At 39.9% G+C, this 26,486-nt stretch overlaps 1 protein-coding gene across 12 annotated transcripts in view; it reads left to right on the plus strand.

Moving 5' to 3' along the window:
• nedd4l (NEDD4 like E3 ubiquitin protein ligase) overlaps positions 1-26,486 on the plus strand; it is a 316,982-nt gene that overhangs the window by 142,245 nt on the left and 148,251 nt on the right. Inside the window, exon 1 of one of the 12 annotated variants that reach the window (XM_052036709.1) lies at positions 24,065-24,270. The exons of 9 other annotated variants lie outside the window; for them this stretch is intronic. In XM_052036709.1, the coding sequence (XP_051892669.1) occupies positions 24,193-24,270 (78 nt within the window). In that variant the 5' untranslated portion in view covers positions 24,065-24,192. Of the gene's footprint in view, positions 1-24,064; positions 24,271-26,486 lie in introns of those variants that run through there. 2 more of the 12 variants (XM_052036700.1, XM_052036733.1) reach the window with 2 other exon arrangements.

A 26,486-nucleotide genomic window follows, 5' to 3' on the forward strand; every position in this document is an offset into this window, starting at 1 on the left:
GAGCACATCCAGTGTGGCTGAATATAGTCTGAATATAGTGTTTGTCTGTCATCCATTGTCTTGAGCTAACACATATGGTGTATATTGCCATTCTGCAAAGACAAGGTGATACCATACATTTGTTGTCATTCACAGAACAAGAATGCAGTGTATATTTTAAATAATGACACTTGGGAAAATGCCAATGTGCGAAGGAACTTGGATGTCCTTTTACACGAGTCACTGAAAACTATCATGCAGGTGCAACAGGCATTTGGATGGCAAGTATTATGTTGCCTTTCATTACACAAAGTATTACACAGAATATTGTGTACCATTTCGGTTTCAGTGTCTAAGAGATGAGACGCCTAGGTGAACCTGTTTGAGGGTAAAGGGAGTTGGTAGCAAGTATGACTGGAAATGTCCCACTTGGGGTGTAGAGGGAGAGCAGCAAAGATTCATTGGATGTTACAGTAGTGCAGCAGTTGGTGTGTACCCTGTTCCTATATATGTGGTATTGTAAAATCCTACCGTACACTCGGAAGCCAATCAGCCCATCGTGGCAGCACTTGCACAGCTATCCAGTCTTTCTCACCTAACACATTTTCTTCCGATGATATTGTGAATTTCACCTAGGTGCTCCAATTTCCTCCCACATACCAAAGTCATGCTGGTTGGTAGGTTATTTTGCTGCTCTGAGTTACTCCTTAGCATAGTTGGGTGGCCTGAGGATTGAAGAATTGATGAGCAAGTGAGAGGGAAGTAAGGCAGGAAATAAAACTAAATGGAATTCCCTGTCTAGACCTGTATTCTCTTGAGCTTAGAAGAATGAGGGATGATATTATTGAAGCTTAGAAAAGTTTTACCAAGCTTGACAGGATGGCTGGAGCAGATTGTTTCTCATGGCTGAGGAATCTAGAACTAGGGGTTACAGTCTCAGATTAAGGGGTAGGATATCTAGGGCTGAGAGGAGGAGAAATTTTTTCATGCACGTGATGGTCAGTCTTTGGAATTCTTGACCTCCAGAGCTCTGTGGAAGCCTAGTGATTGATTTCATACAAAACAGAGGTGGGTGGGCTTCAAGATATTATGGGAATCAACGGGAAATGGGGATAGTGCAGGAAAGTGGCGCTGATGCACAACATCAGTACTATCAGCATTTTCAATTTTTCAACTCTCAAGAATATTTTATTTGTGCAGAGTTGGAAATTTTTACAACTTCTGCATTTTTAAATTTTGATTATTTGACTGAACTAAATTCATAGAGGGATGTTCTTTTTCTCTTTTGTCCAAAAAGAACTGCTGAAGTGATGGAAAGTTTGTTGAAATAGCTATTACTGCTTTTGAGTTGTCTTGGCAGCTGCTCAGATTGTCAGGTGGTTCGTGTGGAAGGCAGTTCATGAGACTTGGCGATGCTCTCACTTGTCTCAAAACAGAGTTGTTTGTGCCAATCATGATATGTTGGGAAACTTGAGATGTTCTCTCTTGGAATTTTGTAGTCATCATAAACAATTGTAAGGGCTTGAGTTCTCAAGCTTAGCAGATTTGCAGGCTAGCATTAACGAAGGATCAGATATTTTCTACAATTGTTTATTTTAAAATAAAGCATTTTATATGCTCTGTCACTGACCCCAATACTTTTGTGTACATCACAAGGGGTATGTAAGGATTTATTTTGTAATACAAGTTAAGTAGTTGAGTGTTAACATTTTAGAGTGTTAATTAGGGAATTATGGTTCTGAGCTCAGTTTTTTTCAGTAAATTAGACTGCAATTCATTTAATTTCAGGATTCATATTGTATACTACTTTCACCTTCCCAAAGGGAAAGACTGAAGAATCCTTCTGCCATCTACAATGTGATCGCACCACCAGCCACGTCTTCCCCTCCCCACCCCTTTCTGCTTTCTGCAAGGATCATACTCTCTGTGACTTCCTGGTCCGCTCATCCCTCCCATCCCTCCTTCCCCCTCCACCTCCCCAGGCACTCTCCCCTGTAACTGTAGGAGGTGTAACACTATCCCTACACCATCTTCCTTACCACCATCCTGGGTAGTTAGCAGCCCTTCCAGGTGAGGGAGACATTCACATGCAAATTCTCCAGCCTTATTCATTGTGCCTGGTGCACCTGGTGTGGCCTCTTCCACATCGGTGAGACTAGGCGTAAACTGGGCACCCCACCTTCCCTCCCTTTTCCTTGCTCCAACCTTCTCTCCTATCACATTCCATCATCTTCAGCCCTTTGTTGCCTTCACCTATCACCTCCCAGCTTCTGTCACTATTTCCACTCCCACCTCCTCCATCTACCTATCATCCCTTCTGAAGGAATGAAGGGTCTCGGCCTGAAATGTCGACTGTTTATTTCCATCTATAGATGTTGCCTGACCTGCTGAGTTCCTCCAGCACTTTGTGTGTATCATCCCTTCTCACCTGGATTCACCATCGCTTGCCATCTCCTGTTCCACCCTTTCCCTCTACCTTTTTATAAAAGTTATCTCCCCTCTATCTTTCAGTCCAGATGAAGGGTCTCACTCTGGAACATCGACTGTCCATTTCCCTCCATGGATGCTGCCTGACCCACTGAGTTCCTCCAGCATCTTGTGTGTTAGAACATAGAACAGTACACCACAGGAACAGGCCCTTCAACCCACAATGTTGTGCCAAACTAATTAAGCTAATGATGCCTAATTAAACTAATCTCTTCACCCTGCACATGGTCCATATCCCTTCATTCTCTGCATATTCGTGTGCCCGTCTAAGAGCCTCTTAAATGCCTTTGTGATATCCGCCTCCACTACTACTCCTGGCAGCACGTTCCACTCTGTGTGTAAAAAAAATTGCCCCACGACACATCTTTGAACTTTCTCCCTCTCAGCTTAAATGCATTGCCTCTAGTATTAGACATTTCAACAATGGGAAGAAGATACTGGCTGTCTATCTATGCTTCTTATAATCTCATAAACTTCTATCAGGTTTCCCCGTAGCCTCCACTGCTCCAGAGAAAACAACACAAATTTGTCCAACCTCTCCTTATAGCACATGCCCTCTAATCCAGGCAGCATTCTGATGAACCTCTTCTGCACCCTCTCCAAAGCCTCCACATCCTTATTATAATGGGGTGGCCAGAATTGAATGTAATGCTCCAGATGTGGCCTAAGCAGAGTTTTATAAAGCTGCAACATGACTTCCTGACTTTTGAATTCAGTGCCTTGACTAATAAAGGCAAGCATGCCATACACCTTCTTTACCACCCTATCAACTTGTGCAGCTCTTTCAGGGAGCTATGGACTTAGACCCCAAGATTCCTCTGTACATCAATGCAGTTAAGGGTCCTGACATCAACTCTATACTTTCCCCTTACATTTGATGTCCTAAAGTGCAACATCTCACATTTGGCCTGAATCAACTTCACCTACCATTTCTCCGCCCATATCGGCAACTAATCTTTATCTCGCTGTATCCTTTGGCGATCTTCTACACTATCCACAACACCACCGATATTTGTGTCATATACAAACTTACTAACACACCCACGTTTTCATCCAAGTTATTTATATGTGTCACAAGCAGCAGAGTTTCCAGTATGGACACCTACGGAACACCACCAGTCACAGACCTTCTGTCAGAATGACACCCATCGACCACTGCCCTCTGTCTTCCATGGGCAGTCTAATTATGAATCCAAATGGTTATGTCACCATGCATCTTAATCTTCTGGATGAGCCTACCATGAGGAACCTTGTCAAATGCCTTCCTAAAATCCATGTAGATAACATCCACTGCTCTACCTTCATCCTCCTCGAAAAACTCAATCAAGTTAGCAAGATATGACTTGACCCAAACAAAGCCAAGCTATATTGCCATGTTGCTTTAGATTCCAGAATCTACAGTCTTGAGTTTCCACATTACTCCCCATCCTCTGCAATTGAAAACTAACTTGCTTAATCTTGTTCCCAGTTATGACAAAGGGTCTCAGACCTGAAAAGTCAGCTCTGTTTCTCTTTCCACAGATGCTGTCTGGCCTGTTAAGTGTGTCCAACATTTTCTGTCTTTACTTTAGGTTTAATGTTATTCTTTGCAATAATGGTTTCCTACATTATTGCAAAGAATAACATTAAAACTGAAGTATTTATCGGCAGTCAAGAATATCAAACTCTTTAATAAATCATGTGAAGAATTTGGCGGGACTACAAAATATGCTTGCAAGGATTGTTTCATATCACAGCGAAAATGGAGGGATGATCTCCTTGGGAACCTGCACATTGGAAGCACTGTAAGCTTAAGGGTAAGATGATTGTCAATATATTAAGATAAGCTGGAGGTGAAAGAACTTGATGCAAGTTGCTTCATCTCTAGTTTATATGAAATAGCAACAGACAGAGACGATTTTGTTCCTTGAGCTTCTCTGATTGAGATCGCTTCCGATTTGTAACAACTTCATCTATCTCTATCTTGCCTCCATGTCCCTTTGCTCAACAGAAATTTTACGTAGTCTTTTTGTTCTTTTCATGTTTTAACTCTTGGAATTTGCACGTCGTTCTGGTAACCCTCCAACAACAACATTTCCTTTACCAGGCATGTTGCCCAGAATTGTTAACAATTCTTCAGGTCAAGTCCAACCAGGGGTTTATATGGCCATAGAATAAATTCTTTCACTTGTACTTTGGTCATCTAGATCCATTAACCATTTTGATGGTTTTCTGTACCTGTCGATTATATTTTAATGCTGTTTGTGCATAGGACTTTAAAACTGTTGGATTTGCACTGCCTCTAGGTTTTCACCATAAATTAAGTATTTTGTTGTTTAACCTCCTGGGTTCTCTGTGGAATTGGTTCACTTTTCTTACCGCATGCTTGATTTTGTTTTGATTGATAGTTTAACATTCAAGTCCAAATGAGGGGTGTCTGAGCTCAAAAGTCTGACTGCTGGGTTGTGGGGCTGGAGGGCCAAAGGTGAAGGGCCAGAAATAACCCTTGAAATCCGTTGTAAACCTGTTTCATTGAAAACTCTAGTTTCTTTTCACTTGCACAATTAAGGCTTTTTTAAAATAAATTGTGTTAATTAATAACCATGGTATTTAATTGATTCTGCTAATAAACATGTTAGATCTTATTCATACCAATGCAACACTTCTGCCTGGTATCCTTGGTCTTAAGTTTGTCTCGTAGATCTACCATCAGGCTAAGTGGGAGTCCCTTGATTCCTGCTTAATCAGCTTGTTGATTTATAAATTTCTCGTCCTTATTTTCAGATCCCTCCATGGTATCACGTTTGTCTTTCTTGGTTACCCACTTCTCTCCTACATTCCAACAATTATGTGTTTCATCCAATTGTGTCTGCTTGATTATCTTTGAATGTAAGCACCACACCCCTTTAGATTATATCTGAAGCTACCTTAAACTCCAGAATTCCCATCTCGCAGCACCCTTTTTCCCCCACTTAAAACCTGCCTCTTGGGCTATAATTTTAGTTGTCTGATCTGCCTTCTCATTATCTGGTTTAGTGTCATTTTTCCACTTGATAAAGCAGCAATGATGCTCCGCAAATGTTCTGGTTACATTACAGGTGCCATTTAAATGGATTTTTTGTTTTTCAAGAACAGTCAGAACAGATGTAGCAACTCAGAACTAGAATTCTACGTGTTGTGAGCTTTCAGCAGCAGCAGAATTGTATTGCACAATAATCTGTAATGTTGTGATCAAAATCATCCATCAAAGAATCCAATCCTTGTTCAATGAGGCGTATGGTGGATCACATAAGGAAAGGCTAAAAATTGGGTGTTGTCTTAGTGAAGCTACAACCTGAGACTCCATACATGTTAAATGATACAATGACCATGCTACAGCATGTGCTAAGTGAGCCTGTAGTCAACAGATCAGAACAGAGCTCTTTTTATAGTCCTCCATCTTCAATCGTAAAAGTTTAACAATAGGAGGAATAGGTAGTGTTTCAGAAACATTGTATTCTCAGTGATGGCTGAGTCCAGCATATGAATTCAAAAAATAAGGCAGCATTTGCAATGATCTTGAGCTGCAAGTGCCTTGTGGGTAGTCGACCTTGGGATTATTCTGAAGTCCCTACCATTGCAGAACTTTATGAAATATCTTTGTAAACCTCCCCCGCACCTTCTCCAATGCGATCACGTCTTTCCTGTAATGTGGTGGCCATGTAGTGTGAATAAGTAAAATTAAAAGCTGATGTTCTTTCCACTGTGAATAGAGACTCAATATGCTAGCCACTTTCTTAGGTTTATATATAATATCACTGTTACTACTTTTTAAGATGCATGTTTTTACCAGCAGTTCTAATAAGTTGTGACTGATGGGGTATCATGGGACTGATGACTCTCAGTCCTGGGACCAAATGTAACCTTTCAAGTAAGCTGATGACACAAAACTAAATGAGAATGTGAGTTGTGTTGAGGATTCTATGAGGCTTCAAGAAGATATTGACAAGCTGAGTTAAAGGAAAACAATGTGGCAGATGGAATAGAATGTGGGAAAATGTGAGGTTATCCACTTTGGTAGAAAAATAAGAAATTCTGCCTGTTTCTTAAATGGTGAGAGATTGGAAATGTTGATGTTGACCTGGGTGTCCTTGTACACAAGTCACTGAAAGCTGACATGCAGTGCAGCAGGCAGTTTGGAAGACAAATGGTGTGTTGGCCTTAATTGCTCAAGGATTTGAATACTAGAGTAAAAATATCTTGGGTCTTGGTGAAACATACCTGCAGTATTGTGCACAGTTTGGTCTCCCACTTAAAAAGAGGATATATTTACTATAGAGAGAATACAGTAAAGGTTCACCAACTGGTTCTTGGGCTCTGAGGTCTGACAAATGAGGAGAGATTGCATCGGGTAAGCCTGTTTTCTTTGGACCTTTTGAAGAATAGAGGTGACTTCATTGAAACATACAACATTATTTAGAGGGTTCAATAGCACAGATATTGGAAGTTGTTTCCTCTGGCTGAGGTGGCAAGAATTAGGGATCAGGTTCTTAAGGGCTAAACCATGAAGGACTGAAATGAAGAAAAATGCCTCCACAGGGGACTGTGGAGACTCAGTCTTGGGTTACGTTCAGAACTGAGATCGATCAATCTTTTTTTTGGTATTAGAGGAATTGCGGAATTTGGGAAATTGCGAAAAATGATGTTGAGATGGAAGATCGACTGTGATCATGGTGAATGGCAGAGTGGATTTGAAATGTCACATGCCCTACACCTGATTCTGTTTCTCAAATGTTCCCATGACTTTTTTCCAGTTTATAACTGTAAAAAAAGTCCTTTGTTTTAATATTCCTTTCAATTTTCTTTTGACACTCTCCTTTGTACCTTTTACTGACATTTTAAATCTTGACTTGTTTTGTTTCTATTCCTTAACAACCATTTCCTCAATTTTTATCCTAAATAGTTCTGGATAATTTAGGCACTAATAAATTTACATTATTTTTTAATGTGTAGTTATCAAATAAATTAAGTCTGTACATCAAACTTGGAAATAGTATTGCATGAAACTAGTGCTTTTTGGGAACTTTTTGATTCTCATCATACTAGCTACCTTATGCCAAATCTTCAAAGATTATATGGGCTAGAAACTGTTGACAGTAAAGCTCTTTTAATTGGCCATTATCCTGAACTTTAAATAAAACCATATTTCCTGAGCTTTCTCTTGACTGAAATGGATATTTTCTGACTGTTTAAATCAGCTGAACATTTAGTACTCAAAGCAGCCATAAAATTGTATTTAGTGTAATCATTAAATTTGTTTTGGTCTTCATTTTTGGAACTTGAATTTAAAAAAAAAAGCTGTTCACAACTTCTTCAACAAGTCACTTTTTATGAATCCTATAAAATGTTGGCTTTGTAAATTGTGTTTTTCCTTCCCATGTAAAGCTTTTGGAGTATATTATGGTATCGTGTGAGTAGATTTATTGTAGTAAGTGTAGGCGGCACTGGTCAGCTGCAAGTGCTCTCCCGCTGGGACTGCACCCTTTGATGGAAAAGGAGCAGCTGTGAAGGTGCTGTTTCAGGCTCTGGCTGTCTTATTAAAAAAAATTCTGCTGTGCATTGGAAGGGGAGTTGGATCATGTGACTCTTACCACCCTACCCCATGTCACACTGCGCAGCAGTACTGATTGCCTTTATCCAATCATGCCTGGAATGCGTCATGTCACTTGGGCTATTTCTGCTATCTGTCGCTATCAAGCTTCAGTGCTAACAGTTTGGCAGATGGGACAGTTTTTTCTTGAGGTTACATCTTCGCTTTTTTTTAATATGCTTTTGGCAGTGTGTTTTCCTCTTCTCGTTTCTTAAACTGGACTTTTACTGTTAAGCTATGGCCCATCGACTGCGTCTTTATTTTGGATCAAATAGGAGTAACACAGATCCAGAGTTGGCGATGCTGGATGAAGAAAGAGAAAATGATGTCTACATGACATTCAACACTTTACCAAGAAGGAATGTTCCTCATGCTGTTCAGAACATATCTGAGCCTGTCCGTGATACTGGATTACCCTTACAAGATCGGACCTCCCTGAATCGAAGCTCCTCCATGTTCGTCCCTCAGTTGCACGGTAATGAATCCCGGCCCACCAGAAGCTCATCAATGCAGATATCACTGCAGCGCAAACCAATGAATGGATGTGATTCCAGTGTCTCAGAGTGTCCTGAGCAGCCGTTACCAGACATGAGAATGGAAGTTGGCAGCAGTGATAGTTTATTTTCCAGAAGCTGTTCTCTTCCAAGTGTGCCTCTAAGCACAGATGATCCCCCACCCTATAGTGTGGCTGCTGAATCATCACAACAAACCAGTGGAAGTGCTTCATCTAATTGTAGAATACGTTGTAGTTTTCCCTTGGAACAGAAGCAAACTGCAGTTGGCCCAGAGGAATTAGCAAATGGATCTGCCTCTGGTATAAATGTTAGGGGTGTCAGAATTCAGCGCCATTCACCAACAGGAGACATGCATCAATTACACCTTTCGCCCTTTAACCGTAATGGGCATCAGAAAGCTCGTGCTTCTGTGACCAGGCGCTGGTCCTTACAGCATCAGCCAGATATACCGGGGAACATTGGGAAATCTTGCTTTATTTTGCAGCTTCAGCAACAACGTGAAGGTTTGCATGATTCATGGATGGATTTAAAAACTGGACGAACCAGCACAAAGAGGGAACATATGACCAGGTCCCCACATATAAGGCTGGGACGAAGCACTTCTGCTTCCTTGCCTGTTAAAGGAAACACTGAATGTTTTGACATGGCTGACAGGGAGCAAGTTGCAGGAACAGCATTTAGGGAAAACAGTCCTGAAATGCTACGTAGCAGTTCATTGGAAACAATACCTCAGACACAGTCCCGCAAATTTCAAATCAGACAGGAGCAAAATCAGAGGCAACCCCATGTCCGAATTCTTTTAACCCGAGGTCGTGGAGAAAAAACTGAAGGCGCAATGAAGGATGATGGTGGCTGTGTTCAAAGAAGAATGAATTCAGTCACCAGAGAGAACTCCATGGTATGTGAACAGTTCAAAGCCATGCTTGTCAATTAAGTTAGATGCATGGGGCTCTATTTTGAGAATTCGAACTGGGAAAAGTGGAGGGGGGAACACCAATCCATCTGGCCTTTCCAGGATTAGCCTGTTTCTTACTGCTGTTAAAACTAATCTACATTTGCTACTTCCTTTGTGCCTTCCCCTAATCTCTTCCCTTCACCCTAAAAGACTATATTTCCTAATAGACTCACATTCTTATCTCTGCAGTTGATTCTACTTCAGCAAAATACTGTTTTGTTTTTATGTATCTGCTGACTGCCAGAATCTGCACTGCAGCTGAAAGTAATTGAAATAAACAGAGTTGTAAAGGTAAAAAATAGAATGCTGAGAGCACTATAGTTAATGGGTTCTAGTTTATTTTAATCAACTGTGGGGTTTGTATGTCAGAAGAACGAGCCCGATTTAGGTTGCAGGAGCTGTAGTGATGTGTTTCGAAACAAGACTCTGCTGTGTATAGTGGATTACACTGTGTGTCTCCAGCTGTGAAAGTCGGCTTGAAATAATAGATGTTGGCCTTTAATGCCTGTCTGTACACTCCCCAACAGTGAAATATGGTATAGAAAGACAGCTGCTAAATAGTGGACTACTTTTACCCCATGACGTATTTGAATCTTCGTATTTAAGTTTGGTGGAAGAAACTGAAAAGGCTGCGAAATGTGTAAACAAGCAAGAGGATTAGTTGACTGCTTCAAGTCAGCACTGAATTTACAAGCACCAAACTTTTACAGATTATTCCCGTCATGAGAGTTTACTGAATGATTCATTTGAGACATGACTTGTTGTCTGGTAGCAGGTGTCATTCCCTTATTTATCTCAAGTGAAAACACTCATTTTGCTGTCTGCTGGCTTTGATCCGCAAAAGATTTATGGCTGCAAATACATTTTTTCTTTTTCCTTTTTCTATTTCATTTAAAGGTACATATTTATTGCTTGAAAGTTTTTCACTGTGCAAGTTAGTTTTTCATTGTGCAAGTTAATATGGAGAGAGAACTAAGTGCAGAATGGGCATTCAATATGAGCAGCCCATTTCCTAATTGACAAATAATACTTGATGTTGTGTATTTAAACCAAGTGGAAATAATGAAACCTAGAGGAGTGCAATTTTGGAAGAACGGGGGTTTTAGTTCCAAGAAGCCTCTTAACTCCTTACCCAGCTGAATGAAAAGAAATAGGTGTACATTTTAATTGTTCTCTGAACTCTCAAGTAGTGTAAGCTGTTAGTTTGTACTTCTGCTTTCCTCTAAAGTCACAAGTGTTGCAGGAACAGTCCATTCGTGGCATTGTTGACTTAACTGGAAGTTAATACTTTGGATCAGCCCTGGATTCTGTCTGGAGCCACCGAAATCCAGCTGAGGAAACATAACCAGGCCTATTACTTCTGCATGACCAGTCAACAGAAGGGTTTCTGAAGTCTGGTGTTGCTAGCTTTATATGCAACTGGACATAAACTTCCAGCTTCCTTTGGAGACTATAAATTTATGGAAGAGGCATAGCCACAAAGATAACACACTTCATTTTAAGGTTTAAAAATTTATCAAAATTTTCTTGAAATCCAGTGAGTGAGTCTTATAGAATACCCTTTGATTTAGCAAATAATGATTAGTTTGCTTTAATTTGGTAAGTTATGAACACAAGTAGATACTGAAGCGCCCTTTGATAACTTGCATAACATTCAAGTACATCAGAATTCTAAAAACTAAGTTAAATATTTGACATCAATCGGGCCAATTTGCCAAAGTTACATTGAAAATACGTTTAATGTATGTTTAAATGACCTGATTTTTCCAGTAATTTCTCAGTTACTGCATCTGACTTTCAGATAGGACTGAGTAGATATTTCTTGTTCTTTATGACAGAATTGTCTGGTGGAGTGCAAATCCATTTAGAATGTTTAGAGTTTTCACCTTTTACTTGGAAACTATTTTCAGACTTGCTACAATTTATTCAAAGCATAATCATCTGAAAAAGTTGCATGTGGAGGACCATAAGCTTCAGTTATGCATGAGAAAGAGCAGGGATGGATCCTATGTTCCATAGAGACAGCTCAAATCAAAAGATGAGTACTCTACTTCCATTTGAATTGCACTTTCCTGCCCTGTGCCCATATTCTTGGATTTTGTGGTGACCAAAAAACTATGCATTTTTATCCAAAATGTTTTCATTCGATTTATGCCCATTGTCCTCTTGGGCAGAGATGTCCAAAAATTCACAATCGTCCCAGTGAAAACAATTCCCTTAAAAATATTGACTTTATCTGTGTCAGTGTCCTTAGTTCTAACCCATCCAGCCAAGGTGAACAGCCTCTCAACATCTACCCTGCTGTGCTTCCTTAAAATTTGATACATTACAAAGAGCTCATCTTTCATTTTATTAAACCCCTACACTTAATCACCATATGGGACTGCCTTTATATTCCTGGAGAAGGCCAAGTGATATTAGGATGAGTGTATCCTTCCTCGGGTATTGATTCACAAATTCAACACAGGATTCCATATCTGGGCTCACTAAAGCCTGATATCATGGCTCACTTCAGCATCCATATAATAAAATCTTGTATATCAGTTGTCTTCTGAATTGCTTGCCCAGTTCTTGAATGTTTTAGTGATTCATATATCAGGAACCCAAAATCCCTCAGTATGCTAACAGTCCCTGCTCTCGTTCTTCTGTCTCGCTGTTTCTTTCTTCATACCAGAGGATAGAGGGACACAGACTCAGTAGGTTCATAAGGTGTTAGCTCAAGTAATTGAAATTGGACTTTGCTCTTATTTTTGACCTTGTCTCATGGGATTCTGTTGACCAATTTAGTCTTGGGTTTCTTAAGTAAATGATAGGTTTGGGATTTACTAATGGTTGTTCTTCACAATCTGAGCAGGACAGATGCACCATTTCCTTGAACCATAGAAATTTATTTAGCAGAATGTGGATATAGTTCATTAGTAGAAAAGAATATCTTGATTTGTGTTTAAACTATGGATTGTGAATCAGAATTGCAGACTGGCAGATGAGAAAGCCCTTTTTGCTTGGCTGAATGAAATAGGAGTGGGGGAATAGTTAAAGCAAAAGTCAAGTGTCTGGTATGCTCTATACCATGACAGAAGAGCAACACACTGAGTTCAGTAGTCTGTGTTGGGCCTGCGGTGTATTTCCACCATTCCAGACATGACAATTGTAGCATTCCCAATCTATTCCTGTTGTTCATAAAGCTATCTATATATAGTTGAACAACATTATTGAACATATGAACTTTGACCACACTGAGCTTGCATTAAACTAATCAACAGCAATATTAAAAATATTACATTGAACTTGAACTCTGTTGATGTACAAATCTGCTATACAGCTTATTCCACAATGATGACCGAGCCTGAGTCTTGAAGTAATTCATACATAAAGCCCTAGGCAATGCATTTTTAAGACAATGGTTAGACTGCAGTTGAGGTACCATAGTTGTTTAGCACACCCCATTGCACAGGTGAGATTGCAGCCATAATGTGTAACATGTGTATTGTCTTCCCAGCAGTAAGCATTGCAGGGTTCGGTTTGTGGAGGAAGGAGTCTGCATAACTTGTTTCTGGTTGTGAACTAAATCTATATTTTGCTAAATAGTATTCTACATTATTTTTGAAGTTGATTAATTCTGCTTTATGCCACATCTGTGAAAATATAGTGTGTTTTCATGTTACAGATGAAGGAAGAAACAAAGAAGTTTTGAAAATTTTCAACAAATAACATTTTTAAGGTTGATGAGGAAATGTTGCATTGGTTTTCTTATTAACATGGCACTAAACAAATTTCAATCATAATTTGATCTGCAAAGTAGCCTTAGAAACTTACTATTTAGATTGTCTGAGTTTAAAAGATTAACATTTTATATTTATAGAATACTGTTGGTTGTGAGAAAGTCAAGTTTCAATGGGAATAGCTACATATTTAGAACTGAAATACCACAATTATGCAAACTTGGCAATTAGGTAAAATGAGTATCTAATAAATATTTTGTTCATTTTAAACTCGGTTTACAGAAGTACAGACCAAGTTTATCTATTTGGATTTTATTGAAGGCTACAGTCATTTTTTAACTGTGGGCAAACAGCAATACCATGCCTGTGATACTGCTGCAAGCCAGTTTTTCATTGTACCTGTACCTTACTGCACTTGTGCACATGACAGTAAACTTGACTTGATACTTTTCAACAAACTTGTTAAAGTTGCAGTTAACTAAAACTTTTAGGTTAAAATTGGAGATTATTTTTTGACAGTTTATATCTTCAGAAATAGCACTGATTAAAAATCAAAGAAGGGTGCATTCTTAATAATTAACTATCCATTTGTTAATACCTTCACACTAAGACACCAAATATAGTTAATAATTGGTTATTTTTAAATTAGTTAATATCTATTATTTCTACTTCCCAACAACCAAACAACTTGAGTCCTAATCATAATGCTTGAGGAAAAAGTCCTGTACATAATTCAAAAATTATGTCCCAGTTGATAACTGGGTAATAAAAATCCTTTCTATTTTATGATCATCCCTCTACTTTCCTACTCAGTTACCTTCCTCTGATATATTTGCACTATACACTGTATAATTTCAAAAATAAAACTTTTCATGTCTTTGAGCTCTCACTATTTTTGACTGTGTACCCTTGTTGAATCTAAGCAAGTTAGAGCAGACATTTCACCTTTACCAATATTGCCATGCTAACAATTTGATCTTTTTAATCTCTTCTAAACCAAGTCTTGTTGTGGTTATATCCTATGTCTGTCTGGTTTAAGAACAGATTTGTGTTTTGGTACAGCATATAGATCTTCAGATTTAAAGTAAAATGCTTCCAGCAGTAGGTTTATAGCGGTGTGGAGGGACACAAGCTTCCATATCTTTGTGTCATCCAAAACCTGATAACGTTAATTTATTCCTTACCAATTTATTTTGCCAAATTTTAGAATAAGGCTTGTGCATTTTAACTCTGTAACATTTACGAAGTCCTGCTCTTAGTTGGTTTCCTAATCTTCTGAATACATCTTGCAGAACTTCAGCCCACCATTTACCCACATCAGTGGCACCCACATATCTCTGCTCGATAACAGCTTCCTCTTCTACCCCTTGCGTAATTTTTTCCATCTGTGCAAGGTTTTATTTTCCCTGGCAACAAAGAATCTGGGGCTGACTCTCTGAACTGCAGGAGATTTTGTCAGCCCCTATTATCAATTGAATCCCATATCATTACTCTTCTCTGGCCCTGTTATTGATTTCTAACCTCTCCAGGTCCTCAAATTAATGGAATAAACATTCAACGTCATTTTTGTAATGGGCATAAGCCAATTCTGATAGAAGGTCATTGAACAGAAATATCAACTCTTTCTCTCTCCACAGATGCTGTCTAAGCTGAGCATTTCCAGCCTATTGAATTTAATAGAATATAGTACAGAAGGAAGATACCCGGACTATCATTCCTGTGTTTGTTCTTTGGTTGAGCTAATTAATATTCTCTTTCCCCTGTCCTTGCAGCCTTGGTAATATTTCCTTTTCCAGGTATTTATCCAATTAGCTTTTTACTGAATCTATTTCACAACATTTATAAGGCAATGTATTTCTGATCACAGCAGCTTGCAATGCAAAACAAGTGAGTGAACTTTTGAAAGCTGAAGTGCAAAGGATTGTATACAGCATTCTAAATGTGGTGTTCCCTGTTAGTTTAGTGTTTAAAATCTATTTTTGACTTGCTATCAAATGCCCTTGATGCTTTGTACATGTTTGCCTCGTTGATAAATGTTGGCTGGAAACTTTACAAGTATTTAATAATCACAGCTGAATCCTTTTCCTTTCACACCTTCACTCAAGGACAATAGTTCTTCATGCAAAAAATTTGTTTTGCTTCTATGTTTAGTGTGCAAGCCTCCTGACGTTTTATCAACATAAAAAAATTATTTATCATTTATCTGAATTTTTAAAACCAAAAGAAGATTGAAGTACTGTATGAAAACCGTAACAGCAGATGGGTAACCTGGTAAAGTCTTCCAGATTTACATCACATGCACATAAACAAACATAAAATTTGGCCTCAAGTCAAGTTAAGGGGCATGAGACAGCTTAGTTTCTTGGTGTTTCTGTAAAGAGGAGCAAGACTGGGAAGTATGGGGAGGGAATTGCTTAATTCGTCTTATTACACAACTGAGGATCATTAATACATGTTGTGGATTGCTGGGGCCCAAGCACTGTTCCCTGTGGTGTCCCATTTCTTCAGGATGACATTGACTGCCGTCCTGAAAAAGATATATTAATTGCTAATTTCTCACTGAAGGCTTTAACTCATGAAACATTAGGGGAGCAGAACCAATAATATGACTGGTTAACAAGAAAGGGATCTCTGCAGCAAACCCATTAACAGTTCTCAAACAGTTTAACCTCCAACCTCCGCCATGTCTGCAATGAGAAATGGAATGTCAGCAAGAATGATTAGTTTGTGCTCCCATTGTAATAACATGAGCTGACTTTGATAAACTCAGATTTTAAGGATGCAGTTGTTTTGAGTGAAGTGATTTGCAGAGCAGTACAGTTTGAGCTGGTTGACATTCAGATGATAATCAAATCCACTATTGTGTAGCACTGCAGAAGTTAGAACATTGCTCTGAAAAGGGAGGAAATGGTGTTAGTAATAGAAAATGATAGAAAAACTCAACATGTCAAATGGCATCTGTGGAAAGAGAACCAGTTAACATTTCAAGTCTGGGACCTTTCATCAGAACTGGCATTAACTTCTGCATGAGTGTAAAACTGGCTTGAACCTGGGAAGGGAGGGATTATTTATTTGAAACAGTGCCATTATGGTTGGCCTCAAATGAAAACTACTTTGATTTAAAGTTCTGAACTTCACTTTCAAGCCCCTCTGTGTTGTCTCCCTTCCTTATCTTTAAATTTTTGTCACCCAGCTATCCTAATTCTGGCATCTTGCTCAACCCTCAATGTGTTGTTTCACTTTCGCACTCAGCTCTGAAATTCTTCATCTGAGCCTCTCTGATTCTCCAGCTCTTTTAGCTCTTTAAAACCCACCTCTTTGACCATGCTTTTTCATTTGTCTTATCTTAGTAATTGGTTTATTATTGTCATATGTACCGAGATACAGTGGAAAAACTTTGTTTTACATGCCATCCACACAGATCATTTCAAAACATAAATATATCGGGGTAGAACAAAGGGAAAAGCATGTCCTTATGTCGCTGAGGGTGCTAATTCTTTTTCGGTGAAGGACATTGCTATGTTTTGTTGTAGCAAAAATGCCATAAAAATGGAAATTAGTAACAGTAAACATTTGGTCAGTCAGTGGACTGTTTGAAGTAAATATGGCTTACTTCTGCAACAAAATGTGTTTGTGAGGGTTGCTAAATAAGAAATTAGTCAGGTAAAGAGGGGCCATGCAATGCCACTGTCAGACAAAATTAAAGAAAATGCAAAACCTTTTCTAAGTATATTAAGGGCAAGAATATGATTAGGGTAAGAGTAGGGCCCAATAGGAACCATTATTATGATCTGTGTGTGGAGCCAGGGCACGTAAGTGAGGTCTTGCGTGAAGATTTATCTGTATTCACTTAGGAGAAAGATATTGTAGTTGGAGAATTCACAGAGGGGTTAGTGAAATTCTGGAACATATTGCCATTAAAAAGGTGGTATATGCCCTAGTGGGGTGAAAGTCGGACAGATCCTCAGGGCTTGATAAGATGTACTCCTGCTGCTCTGGGAGGCAAAGTAGGAGATTGCTGAGCCCCTGACAGATCTTCACTGTAGCCAGATATCTGGTAGATAGCAAATGTGGATCTTTATTCAAAAAAGACAGCAGGCATAAGCCAGATAATTACAAACCTGTGTGCCTAATGTCAAATGTAAGTTATTGGAAACATTTCTGAGGGACATCATTTATGTACACTACGAAAGTCATGGATTAATCAAAGAAAGCATAGCATGGTAGGGGAGGTTTGATTGAAAGTTTTAGAAGATGCCACAAAATATATTGATGAGGGCAGTGTGGTTGATATGGTGTATGTACACTTCAATAAGACTTTGACAGTTTTTCATTTGGAATTGGTTTATTATTGTCACTTATACCAAGGTACAGTGAAAAACTTGTCTTGCATACCATTCATACAGATCAATTCATTACACAGTGCATAGAGATAGTACAAAATAAAACAATATAGAATGCAGAATGAAGTGTCACAGTGACAGAGAAAGTGCAGTGCAGGTAGACAATAAGGTGCAAGGTCATAACGAGGTAGATTGTGAGGTCAAGAGTCCATTTTACTGTACTAGGGAGCTGTTTAATAGTTTTTATAATAGCAGGATAGTAGCTGTCCTTGAGCCTGGTGGTACGTGCTTCTAGGCTTTTGTATCTTCTACCCGATGGGAGAGGGGAGAAGAGAGAATGTCCGGGGTGGGTGAGGTCTTTGATTATGCTGGCTGCTTTACCGAGTCAGCAAGAAGTATAGACATAAAAGAATCCATGGAGAGGAGGCTGGTTTCTGTGATGTGCTGAGCTGTGTCCGGTCTGCAATGCATCCAGATAAGATGCTTTTAATGGTGCATCAATAAACATTGGTGAGTGTCAAAGGGGACATGCCAAATTTCTTTAGCCTCCTGTGGAAGTAGAGGTTCTGGTGAGCTTTCTCAGCCATAGTATCTTCATGGTTGGACCAGGACAGGTTATTGGTGATGTTCACTCCTAGGAACTTGAAGCTCTCAACCCTCTCAACCTCAGCACCGTTGATGTAGACAGGAGCATGTGCACTGCCCCCCTTCCTCAACTCAATGACCAGCTCTTTTGTTTTGCTGACATTGAGGAAAAGGTTGTTGTCATGACTCCATGATACTAAGCTCTCTATCTCCTTCCTGTACTCTGACTCATCGTTATTTGAGATACGGCCCACTACAGTGGTATCATCTTCAAACTTGTAGATGGAGTTAGAGCAGAATCTGGCCACGTTGTAAAACTGGTCCCCAAAGCTTACTTAGTAATGGGAGACAGTGGGCGATGTCGGCAGGTTGATTTTTTGATTGGAAGCCTGTGACCAGAGGTGCACTACATCGATCAGTGTTGGGAACTTTGTTATACATATTAACACTTCAGATATGAATGAAGGAGGAGTGATTCATAAGTTCGCAGGTGCCCTGAAGATTGGTCTTGTTGATAGTGAGGAGGACAGTCACAGGCTTGAGAATGATATTGATCAGTGGATAAGATTGGGCAGAGCAATGGCAGATGGAATTTGATCCTGTTAAGGGTGAAATGCTGAGGTCTAATCATGTAGGGAATGCACAATAAATCATTGGGCCCAAGGAAGTTTTGAGGAACAGAGGGAATTTTGGGTACAAATACAGGGATCCTTGAAGGTGACCTCACAGGGAGATAAAGTAAATGAAGAAGGCATGTGGGATACTTGCCTCTAATAGTCAGGTCAAAAATATAAAGGCAGGGAGGTTATGGTACAAATTTATAAAATGTTGGTTAGGCCATAGCTAGAATACTGTGTACAATCCTGGTCGCCACAGTATAGGAAGGATTTGATTATGCTGGAAAGGGTGCAGAGGAGATTCATCAGGATGTTGTCTGGAATTGAGGGTTTTAGTTATGAGAAGAGACTGGATTGGCTGGGATTGTTTACTTTGGAGTAGTGAAGGATGAGCAGGGACCTGATAGACATATATAAAATTATGAAAGGCAGAGGTTACAGTAGAGAGTAAAGAACTGTTTCCTATGGCAGAGGTGGCTAGAGGGCATACGTTTAGGCGAAGAGGTTTAGATGAGTTTTTTCAGCCAGAGAGTAGTTGCAATCTGGAATATGCTGCCTGAGTGCCTGGTGGAGGCAGGTATTTTCACAACATTCAAGGAGTATGTAGACAAACACTTGAATCACCGAGGCAGAGAAGGGTACGGGCCTGGTGCTGGTAATCGGGATTAGTATAGCTGGATACTTGATGGTTCATATGGGCATGGTGGGCCAAAGGGCCTGTTTCTGTGCTGTCTGACTCCGACTCTATCAAGAAGTTTGCCAAATTGTCAAGAGTTGAACTGCTCCAGTGGGCCCAATATTCCTCTGCTTTGCTCTGAGTTAATCTGATTTGTTACTGCACACTTGCCTGATGCATAACTGAACTATCTCCTTGTTTACAAGGGAATTTCTTTTGGTGATCACTGTTTCTGAGCTTTACTGCTTGCAGCCAACCACGACTTAAGTCCTTGGTCTTTTAAGAGCAACTTGCAATTATACTGCACCTTAAAAGTATTGAAGTGAATGAAGTTGCTTGACTGAAGCATTATCAACACAATTTGACACATACTTCTTTAGAAGTAATCAGAAGTCTGGGCACATGAGCAACGTTGCAAGTGCATCTTTAGTGAGGAAGGAGATAGGGACTAGTGACAGAATACCAGATCCATGCTGACCTGAGCTAGTCGCATTTGGCCCATATCCCTCTCAACTTTTCCTGTCCTTGTACCTGTCTAAATGTGTTTTAAACGTTATAATTGTCCCTGCCTCTCCCACTTCCTCTGGTGGCTCGATTCACAGACCCATGATCCTCTGGATGAAAAAGTTGGCCTTTAGTTCCCCTTTAAATCTTTCCCCTCTAAATCTTTCTCCTCTCGCCTTAAATCTGTGCCCTCTAGGTTTACACACCCTTACCCTGGGGAAAAAGACTGTGACCATTCACCTTATTTATGCCCCACATGATGTTACATACCTCTATCAGGTCACCTCTCAGCCTCCTATGCTCCAGGGAAAAACAACCCAATCTATTCAGTGTCTCCTTATAACCCATGCCCTCCACTCCTTGTGAATTTTTTCTGCACCCTTTCCATCTTAATTACATCCTTACTATAGCTAGGCAACAAGAACTGCACATATTTCTTCAAGTGTGGTCTTACCAGTGTCTTGTACAATTGTAACTTAACATCACAACTGTTGTGCTCTCTGCCCTGACAAGTGTGCCAAATGCCGTCTTCACTACTCTGTCAAGTTGTATTGCTACTTTCAGGGAATTATGTACTTGTACCCCTGGGTCTCTGTTCTATTAGTTGTGGAGTATCCGAAGAGGCATAAAGCACAGGAGACAACATATATTGGAGGGTTGTGTCATTGGAGGAGTTTCCAAGAATAGTGAGATGTTAGTGCCAATAGATTTTAAAATAAAGGTGCTGCAAAATGTGGATGAACTCCCATTGATCAGGGGTGCTTTTTGACCTAACCTGGTTTGGCACAAATGAAATGTTAAAACAATGTGCAAAATGTGAAGTTGGCCCACACAGCATTGCAGTATTCTGGTCAATAAGTGACAAATGCAGAGGTGAGTTTTTCCATCAGCAGAAAAAGTGAGGCAGGGGAGATGATGAATGATGCAATGGAGTTCGTGGTAGTAGGCAGTCCGAGTGATGGACAGATAAGGTGAATTATTACTATGTGGCGTCACACTATATAATAATTTTGGTAAACTCTGAAACTTTACCCAAAGCAAATTCCATCTTTGCCTAAATCTACTTGTACATCTTATCTGAATTCTTTTTCACAATTCCACCCATGTTTGCCAATTTTCACTTGTCTCTTCTTTTTCGCCAGTCTCATTATCTTTGCCGCAAAACACTTGCTGTTTTCTTTATCTGCAATCCTACTCAGCCAGACATTCTGCAACTTCCTTTTCCAAGCCTTGCTTCTCATGCATTTCCCTCTTTCTTCCCTTTTCTACTTGGAACACAGAACATTACAGCACAGTACAGGCCCTTCAGCCCAAGACGTTGTGCGGACATTTTATCCTGCTCTAAGATCTATCTAACCCTTCCTTCCCACATAGCCCTCCATTTTTCTATCATTCATGTGCGTATCTAAGAGTCTCTTAAATGTCCCTAATGTACCTGCCTCCACCACCTCTGCCAGCAGTGTGTTCCACGCACCCACCACTCTCTGTGTAAAAAAAAACTTGCCTCTGACATCCCCCATACCTTCCTCCACTCACCTTAAAATAATGCCCCCTCGTGTTAGCTATTAGCCGTTTTCGCCCTGGGAAAAAGTCTCTGACTGTCCACTTGATCTATGTCTCTTATCATCTTGTACACCTCGATAGTCGCCTCACATCTTCCTTTGCTGCAAATCGAACAGCCCTAGCTCGTTCAACCTATCCTCATAAGACATGTTCCCCAATCCAGGCAGCATCCTGGTAAATCTCCTCTGCACCCTCTCTAAAGCCTCCACATCCTTCCTATCATGAGGTGACCAAAACTGAACACAATACTCCAAGTGTGGTCTAACCAGAGTTCTATAGAGCTGCAACATCACCTCACGGCTCTTGAACTCAATACCCCAACTAATAAAGGCCAACACAACATACGCCTTCTTAACAACCCTATCAACCTGTGCAGCAACCTTGAGGGATCTATGGACGTGGACCCCAAGATTCCTCTGTTCCTCCACACTGCTAAGAGTCCTGCCATTAACCTTGTATTCTGCCTTCAAATTCGATCTTCCAAAGTGTATCACTTCACACTTTTGTGGGTTAAGCTCCATCTGCCACTTCTCAGCCCAGCTCTGTATCCTATTTAAAAACTTTGAAGTAACAAGCATATCCTACGAATGATACTGACTTAGAATTGGAATTGAAATGTCCTGTTGTAACCTACAGCAATCTTCTACACTATCCACAATACCACCAACCTTCGTGTTACTTGCAAAATTACTAACCCACCCTTCCACATCCTCATCCAAGTCATTTATAAAAATCACAAAGAGCAGGGGTCCCGGAACAGATCCCTGCGGAACACCACAAGTCACTGACCTCCAGGTAGAATACTCTCCATCTACAACCACCCTCTGTCTTCTATTGGCAAGCCAATTCTGAATCCATTCAGCCAAGTTTCCCTGGATCCCGTGCCTCCTGACTTTCTGAATGAGCCTTACATGAGGAACCTTATCAAAAGCCTTACTAAAATCTATGTACACCACATCCACTGCTCTACCTTCCTCAATGTGTTTCGTCACATCCTCAAAGAATTCAATCAGGCTCGTGAGGCACGACCTGCCCCTCACAAAGCCACGGTGACTGTCCCTAATCAGCCTATGCTTCTCCAAATGGTCATAAATCCTGTCTCTAAGAATCTTCTCCAGTAATTTACCCACCACTGAAGTGAGACTCACTGGTCTCATTGGCACATGTGACAATAATAAACCAATTCCAATTCAGTATAATTCATAGAATATGCTTGTTACTTCAAAGTTTTAAAATATTTATTGTCTATCCATGGTTATAATTGAGAAGAGGGCAGTGTGTATTGAAACTTCACACTTAATGTGGTGGAAGTGCTTTCACATAACAGTTATGGAACAGATATCAGGATTTTGATCAAGCTAAAATGAAAGAATGGTGATGTATCCAAATTGAGCAGCTTTGTGAATTGTAAGGTGTCTTGGGAGTTCCTCTGTAGGGTGAGGAAAGGTGGTGGGTTTGGTTGTTGTTTTAGAAAACTTAGCAACTTCATGCAGTGTGCCTTATAAATAATTAATTCAGCAAATTTGGTGGAAGGAATGGACGTTCTGAGCTGGGGAATGAGGCGTCATCAAGGACATTTTTTTCTTGATTTGTTTCTCTCTTTTCATATTGCAGCTGGACTGCAATGAGACATTGCAATGCGGGGCATAGATAGAGTAGACAGACGGTATCTTTTTCCCAGGGTTGAAATATCTTACAGTATACTTGAGGGCATGCATTTAAGGTGAGAGGGGGAAAGTTCAAAGGAGATGTGTGGGACAAGTTTTTTTTTGCCCACAGAGAGATGGGTGCCTGAAATGCGCTGCCCAGGCTGGCAGTGGAGGCAGATACAATAGAGGTGTTTAAGAGGTATTTAGAAAAGCACATGATTATGCAGAGAATGGAGGGATTAGTTTAATTAAGCGTCATTAGCTTAATTACTTCAGCACAACATCGTGAGCTGAAGGGCTTGTTCCGTGCTGTACTGTTTTATGTTGACTCTCACCTTGTAGCTAGAAAAGCTTTGAAGAGTTGAGAAGTAAGCCAGTTGTTACAAGATTCTAACTTCTTAACTGTTCCGTGACCTTTTTGTGATTGATCCAGTTCAGTCCAGTATGTTGACAATGGAAGAATCTACAGAGGGAAAAGTAGATCAATCTCTCTGGCCCAGCTGCTTTGTTAGAATAGTCTGTACACTCACAGGATTTGTGCTTTATCAGGGATATGTTTCAAATGAAATTATTTCTTCGTTATCACCAATCATAAACTGATAATTTAATTTGAGCCATTGCATTCCCTTGTTTTGAGTTGACACAAGAATGGATGAGGTCTTGTTCACTTGTTCTTCCCACCCAGATTGCCATGCATAGTCCCTCCAAGCTTGCGCTTAGTGTCTCTGCATTCAGACCCAGAGGCTTTGATGCTCCTGATGCTGCCTCTGAAAGGGTTAAGTTTCAATCATGTTGATTTGCATATTATTGTAATATTCAAAATTTGCATTCCCGTTTAATATAAACCAACTTTACTGGCTCAAGCAGACTCGAACCTTGGGTTGATCATTGATCTTCCTGGAGCCAAGGAGCACTTCAGTATGTTTAAAATGTAGTTGGTGTCAGGCACTGGCACAAATTTTGTACTGTGGACATAGTGCCTGACGTTAATGAAGGATAGGAAAATGTCGACAAAAGTGGAGCAAGTGAATCCAGGTACTGTTCCAAAAAGAAGAGAATCAATACCGGTGAGTCTGCAGCAAAAAGAGGGAAACCTGTTGAACAAAACACATAAAGCTGGTTTCTTTCTTGGACTTGAACCTTGGCTGTTTTACATAAAAAGTCCATTGTGCCCTTTTCAGCTGATAGTGCCGTAATTATTGTTGAAAAGAATTTAAATAACTTTTTAAAATTGTAGGTGAGGCTAAGGTGGGGTGAAACTTGCTGAAGCCCGGTTGCATGTACTTAACAAGCTTGTTTTTAAAATTGGATTGGAAAGGAATCTCAGAAAAACTAGTTGTTGTTTTTTGTGGCCAGGGCTTTACATTTTTCCAGGATGACACAGTGCTTTGAAATCTTGTACCACCTAGACTAAAGCACTTCTTTGTTATGAGCCAAATGGCTATACACTTTAGACCAGTTGAAAGTCACAAATGAGTCTGAGTTTAATTGTTAATGGTTTTATTTTATTGATTTTATTATTTTTCACTCATCAATATATAAAAATAAAAATCTATTGGGTTTGCATCCTCTTTTTGCAATTGTTGTTCTTCAATGTCCGATTAAAAATAAATCCCTGACATTTTTTGAACAAAACAGCTTTACAAGTGAAGATTACTAGTATGTGTCACAGCACTTCACTTGCTTTAGAATATCATATTACAGACACAAAGGTGTTCCAAGATTATCTTCTGCTGTGATTTTTGTACAATAAGTTGTCATTCAAATATACTGTTTGGTCCGTGACAGTATTTAGTTAAGTAAAATATATGAACTGAAAAATTGCCTTCATGAAGTCTGTGGAGAAAAATTGAAAATTTTGATTATTTTCTCTTAAGTGACGTTTAAATTACAGTTAATCATTGATGAATGGGAGCTTTTAGACAAAGCTAAGTTGACTTTGTCCAAAAGCACTGTTCACATTTTGGCTAGGGCATTGGTTCTTCCAGGTCCCAGTTTCAATATTGTCCTCCAATTAGATTCAGTCATACTTGTAACTGATTTTATTTCCCTTATTGCATTGCTGATTATAGGCTTTTCATTATGCTGGAGTTAAATTGCTGTGTTTCTAAAGGAGTTGGCATGTATGTATTTTTAGCTGCAGTGAAAGCAACTGGGAGGTTAACAGCCTTGTACAATCTTCCCTCCTTTTTGATTTTGAGGTCTGCTAATCTTTGCAGGTAATATCAGTTAATCAATTTAAAGTTGCATGATGGAGGAATAGGAGAAAAATTCTAATTTTGAATACTTGTAGGTAAATACTGTTTTCAGACAAAGTTATTCGGATAAACGCAGAGGTTCCCCTCCTCACCTCCTGCCCTCTATTCCATGGTCCACTGTCCTCTCCAATCAGATTCCATCTTCTTCAGCCCTTTGTCACTTCCACTTAACACCTCCCAGTTTCTTACATTATTCCCACTCTCCCCCCCCCCCCCCACCTGCCTATCACCCTCCTCACCTGGATCCACCTATCACCTGCCAGCTCTTGCTCCACCCCTTCCCCCCCCCCAACCCTTTTATACTGGCTATCTCCCCTCTTTCTTTCCAGTCCCGATGAAGGGTCTTGACCTGAAATGTCGACTGTCCATTTCCCTTCATAGATGCTGCCTGACCTGCTGAGTTCCTCCAGCTTTTTGTGTGTTATTTGAGTAAATTCAAAGTTTAAATTGAGAAGTTAAAAATATTAGCATAGAACATAAAGCAGTACAACACAGGAATAGGTCTTTCGCCCCGTGCTGTCTGAGCCGAACATAATGCCAATTGAAATTAATCCCATCCATCTGCATGTCTTCTATATCCCTCTATTCCCTGCCTGTTCATGTGCCTGTTTAAATGCATCTTAAAGATCATATCCGTTTCCAGCACTTCCACTGGCAGCTCATTCCAGGCACCTGCCACTCTCATTTTGTAAAAGAAAATCTTACCTCATAAATTTCCCTAAATTTTCCCCTTCACCTTAAAGTGAAGCCCTCTATTATTTGATATTTCCACTCTAGGGGGAAAAAGTCTCTGACTATCTGCCCTATCTACATCTTTCATAATTTATATACTTCCATCAGGTTACCCTTCAGCCTCTGATGCTCCAAAGAAAACAATCCAAATTTGTCCAACCTCTCTTTATAGCTAATGCCCTCCGATCCAGGCAACATCCTGGCGAACTTCTTCTGCACGCTCTCCAAAGCCGCCGCATCCTTCTTGCAATGAAGCAACCAGAACTGGACACGGTACTCCAAATGAGGCCTAA

Source organism: Pristis pectinata, chromosome 2, assembly GCF_009764475.1.
Source record: "Pristis pectinata isolate sPriPec2 chromosome 2, sPriPec2.1.pri, whole genome shotgun sequence".
NCBI lineage: Eukaryota > Metazoa > Chordata > Chondrichthyes > Rhinopristiformes > Pristidae > Pristis > Pristis pectinata.